Source organism: Podarcis liolepis (genome assembly GCF_965112155.1).
Source record: "Podarcis liolepis genome assembly, chromosome: 1".
NCBI classification, from domain to species: Eukaryota; Metazoa; Chordata; class Lepidosauria; order Squamata; family Lacertidae; genus Podarcis; species Podarcis liolepis.
Window position 1 is genome coordinate 73,602,157 of NC_139554.1, and position 4,683 is coordinate 73,606,839.

Genomic DNA, 4,683 nt, shown 5'->3' on the forward strand with positions numbered 1-4,683 from the left:
GCTGGAAGGCACCAGATTGGTGAAAGCTGCCAAGATCAAAAAAACCCAAACTGAGAATAGAGTACTCTTCTGCTTGCTCACTCTTTTTCTTTTGTTGGGGTGGCGCATCAAAGGGGGGGGGGGAATCCTCACTCTGGTAAAGCTGGAAGCCCTGTAGGAACTCCCATCAGGATGCCTCAGACACTTGGTTGCAGATGTAGAGTTCGGCAACTCAACTCCCACTCCAGTAACCACAGATGGCAACATTTGCAATGACCTGCAAAGATGTATTACGCACAAGTCAGTTAATCTTTGGCAATTCAGTGTAGTTAAGACAGCAAGCTTAGATTAAGTGGTTTTCTTTTAATGAAAAAAGACAGAATGCTTTCATTTTCCTACATGTCCCAGTCCAGATGCAGTTTCAAAACCTATCAAGCAATTGACTCTCTTGTTACTAAGAATGCTAAACATATTAGGATTAATCCGTTCCCTTCGCTGCCTTTTGCAGTCAACTCCTTGAAAGTCGGTTAACGTTTGGAGCCCCACTGTACATATAACCTTTGTGTTCTACACAAAGCCGTTTGAATTTTTTACTTTCAGATGCTGGGTAGAAAAGTTGTTCAATCTTGCAAACACAAACAGAAACCTAAAACCCACCCAATCCTCCAGTAATTCTGTGCTTCCACTAGTTCTCGTGTTAAAAAAATAGCGCAATGACAATAACAAAACAAAAAAGTACTCGCAGAGAAGCAGCCGTCGCCGACTGCAAACAAAGGGAGCTGAGCCGTGGGCTGGGTGTCATGTTACTCAACCATCTCTTTAAATCGCATGATACTCGCCACCGCCTTCTCTCCTCTCCCTCTCTAACTCCCCCCCCCCCGCTCAATTTTCTAAACACAACCGTGACGGACAAGCCACGCTATCCAATGGCAAAGAGAAGGACAGTTTTGGCGCCTTGCCACACTTCGCCTTTCACCCAATAAGGAGCCTGGGGAGGCGGTCCGACGCCCTGGGTAGAATGGAGCGTCTACCAATGGCAAGAGTGTTATTGCAGAGAAATAGTATTATGTTAATCGATGTTTTGCTCGAACTCACTCGGTGAGAGCTTTAAAAAGCGAGGCAGCCCCAGGCAGGCTTGCTAGAAGCGGAGCGAGGCGCGGAAGGTGGGCAGGTTAAGGCGGAGGGGATCGGGGCGCGCGCAGGTTATTCCGGGCCCCCAGCGAAGGGAGGCGGCGAAAGCCCAGCCCTGCTCTCCGGGGTTGTGATTTGGATTTGCCAAGGCGATCGGACCCGCTGCCTCGTCGGGCGGAGAAGGAAGGAACCTGCCCGCTCCCTCTTACTACTACTATTACTACTACTACTAGGCGCCGCCACCATCATGTCCAACGTGCACCTCTCGAGCGCCTCGGCTCTGGAGCGCCTGGCGGCTCGGCGGACTTTCCCGCTGCACGCTCGCACCGGGGTGTGCAGGAACCTCTTTGGCCCCGTGGATCACGACGAGCTGAACCGGGACCTGAAGAGCAAGCTGCGGGAGATCTGCGAGGACGGCCAGAAGCGCTGGGACTACAACTTCCAGAGCGACACGCCGCTGGGCGGCCCGGGCAGGCTGCAGTGGGAAGAGGTGGACGGAGGCGCCGTGCCCGCTTTCTACCGGGAGACGCTGCAGGTCGGCAAGTGCCGCTTCCCGGTGCTGGTGATCCGCTCCAAGGCGCCTCCGCCGCCTCCGGGAAGCGCGGAGGCGCCTCCGGAGGCCGATCCCCAGGGGACGGGGGTGCCCTCGGCCCCCTCCCCGCTCAGCTCTCCGGGCAAGACGGCCCCCTTGGAAAGCACTAGGTCGGCGGGCGAGGAGCGCCTCAACCAGGAGAACCGGGCCGCTCAGCTCCACAGCTACTCAGGGATTATAATCAAGCCTGTCCCGTGCGCCGCGGCGGCGCTGAAAAGGGCGTCGTCGGCCAGTGTAGCGCACATCACAGGTAAGCAGCGCCGCCGTCGGATTGGGTTGCACTTGTGCCTGTTTTTTGGGGGGGTTGCTTCCACTTTGCCCCTCCCAGCCCGAGTTATGGGGGCGCCCCACCCCTTCCTCATCTGCGCGGCGTCTTAAAACGTTGCCCGGAGGCGCTGCCTCTGCTTAAAATTCCGCGCAGGTACCCGGGGGTTGGTGGAGCGGGGAAGGAAAATGCTTACGCAGCACATCGCGGCGGCGGCGGCGGCGGCGGCGGCTGCCTCCCCTTTGCGACGTAAACAAACCCCAGCAGCTGCGGCGCCCGCCGCTCGCCGACAGGGGGAGCCCAGAGCCAGGCGCTCCGTGGCGGCGCCCGGGCGAGCCAAGCAGGGCGGGTCCCTGGTGTGCAACGCGATTGTTTTTCTCCCGTTCCTGACCGAGGGTGGGGTGTGTCCCTTTCCAGCTCGAAGCTCTTGGCTCGGGTGACCCCCCAAAAAATAACGCACACGCACCGAATCCCTGCTAATCCCTCCCCTCCCTCTTTCTCCTGGTCTGATCCGCAGATTTCTTCGCCAAGCGGAAAAGAGTCGTAGACTCGAAAGTGTCCGGGGATCATCCCAGCGCCTTGCCAGCTTCGGTCTCTGCTGTCCCCGCCGAGCAGACCCCCCGGAAAAGGCTCCGATGAACGAGGTGAGCGAGCGATGGGTGCACGTCAAGATCGGCTCTTTTTTAATACTTAGAAACGGGTGCAATTTTTAATTTGGGGGGGGGGAGGGGGCTTTCGATCGGCCTTGGGAAGCAGCTCGCCCCTTCTGCTCCGCCCTGCCTCTCGGAGAGGGGCGACCTCTCGTGCGTGACTGGTCGTTTGCAGAACAGTTGGGGCCGCTGCCAAAACTTGGCGGGGATTGCAAGGGAATGGGAAGGTAGCGGAGGCTTGCAAAAGGAGCCTCTCCTGACTGGTCAGTTGGGTGTGTTCCCCATTCCTCTCCCCCGGGCCCCCGATCTGGAGTAACTTCCTGATGGTCAGATATTGCATGGGGCTTGCTTGCTTTTTTCTCTTTTTTTTTAAAAGCCATTCCTCCCCCTCCTCCACCGCTTTTGCTGACTCATCAGTTGCTCCTCGGGGAGGGGAGAGCGAGGAGGAGGGGGCGCGCGGGCGGGGGAGTCTCTTTGTATCGGCCAACAACTCCGTCCAGTTGCGACGTCGCCCGGGAGTCCTCTGTGCAAGTTTGTGCTATGTATGCGCTTGCTCTTCTCTTGCAGATTTTGCACTACAACACCGAAGTGATTGTTTCCTTGGAAACACAAGAGCTTGAGAGGCCCTTCCTCCACACGTTAAAAGGGACTGGCAAGAGAGACCCAGAGTAGGGAGGAAGAATCCCCTGGTTGTGTGTGTGTTTTTTTTTTTCTTCTTCCCCGTTTTGTTTTTTCGTTCCTCCTCTTCTACTCGTGCCCCAGAAGGAACTGCTTGTACCTCCATGTAGCAAAAGTGGCCCGACTACAAGCCACCTGACGGAGCAGTGTTAATTTACAACTGTGCAATGTATTACGTTTTATATATATTAAAAATGTATTATGCCTAATGTGAGTACACTGGCCAGAAGTGTAAAAGCTTTAAAGTCATTTATATAAATGTTTAATCTCTGCTGATCTCTCAGTGCAAAACAAACAAAAAAATGTATATTTGTAAAAAAACAAAACAAAAAAACAACTTAAGAGTTATACTAACTTATATTTTCTATTTATGTCAAGAAAAAAAAAAGCAGATAACTTTGGTTGACACCCAGTAGTCTGTTTTGTGTGTTTGGTTTTTGTTTTTCTTATTTGGTTAAGCCAAAGGGCACTATATATTTGCTTTTTTGTTATTTACAAAAATGTAAATTTATTTTTATAGTGGGTTTTTTTGCATTCACAAAATGTAGCTATGAATCAAAATTAGTTATTACTTGAAAATAAATCTGATACAATGGTTCCTGAGCCGGTCTGTACCACTGCCACTGCAAATTTATGCCACAATGTTAAAATAAAAAGGAATCAAATGTCAATAAGCTGCCTTGGTGTTTATAGCTTTTATTCTTATCACTCTGTGATTGGAACCCCCACCCCAGTGCACACAATTTTATTTTCTTTGGCTTCTTAAAATTCAGTGTAAGATCACTGTTAATATTATGCAATAACGGTCATTGGTTCCTTATGTAAGAGCAGGACTGTCAGCCTCTGTGTACTTTGAGAGCAAACCTGATGGATAGACTGACATTAGATTAAAGTTATGTTCACCTCACACCTGATTAAACAACTTGCATAAGAAAGTTTGGCTGCAGACGTTGTACTGCACAAAAACCACACTCAAGGCAATCTTAGCCCTATTCCATTGTCTCTCTCCCACACCGAGTGGATACCTGCATTGAAGAGAAAAGCTGGGTATCTCTTTGGCCCTACTATACTGTCTCATCCCCATGTTTCAGATCCACTACCTGTCTACACCTTGGGATGGGAGATTTGAAGCAGGGAGCCTACTCGCATGGCCTAATCTTTTTTTTTTTTTTTTTTTTTGCACCACCACCCTCTAACATCAGAAGGGATCATTATTAGCCTTATTAACTAGTGCAAGGAAAAACGTAAGCCATAAAACACAAGCATCCTTAAGTCATATTCAAATAAAAGTCACATTCAAATTCTCTGCCGTGAACGTCCCAGTACCACCAGTCTGGTATGGTTCACACTGGAGAGACATCTACTCACCTGTTCATGCAAAACACAAA

The 4,683-nt window shown here is 51.1% G+C and overlaps 1 protein-coding gene across 1 annotated transcript; it reads left to right on the plus strand.

The window, feature by feature from the left end:
* The first annotated feature begins 328 nt into the window (after window positions 1–328).
* On the plus strand, window positions 329–3,969 carry CDKN1C (cyclin dependent kinase inhibitor 1C). The gene is made up of 3 exons (XM_083494146.1): window positions 329–1,952; window positions 2,485–2,611; window positions 3,185–3,969. The coding sequence occupies exons 1-2, from the start codon at window positions 1,358–1,360 to the stop codon at window positions 2,604–2,606; spliced, it is 717 nt and encodes a 238-aa protein (XP_083350272.1). The 5' UTR covers window positions 329–1,357; the 3' UTR covers window positions 2,607–2,611; window positions 3,185–3,969.
* Window positions 3,970–4,683: the final 714 nt, after the last annotated feature.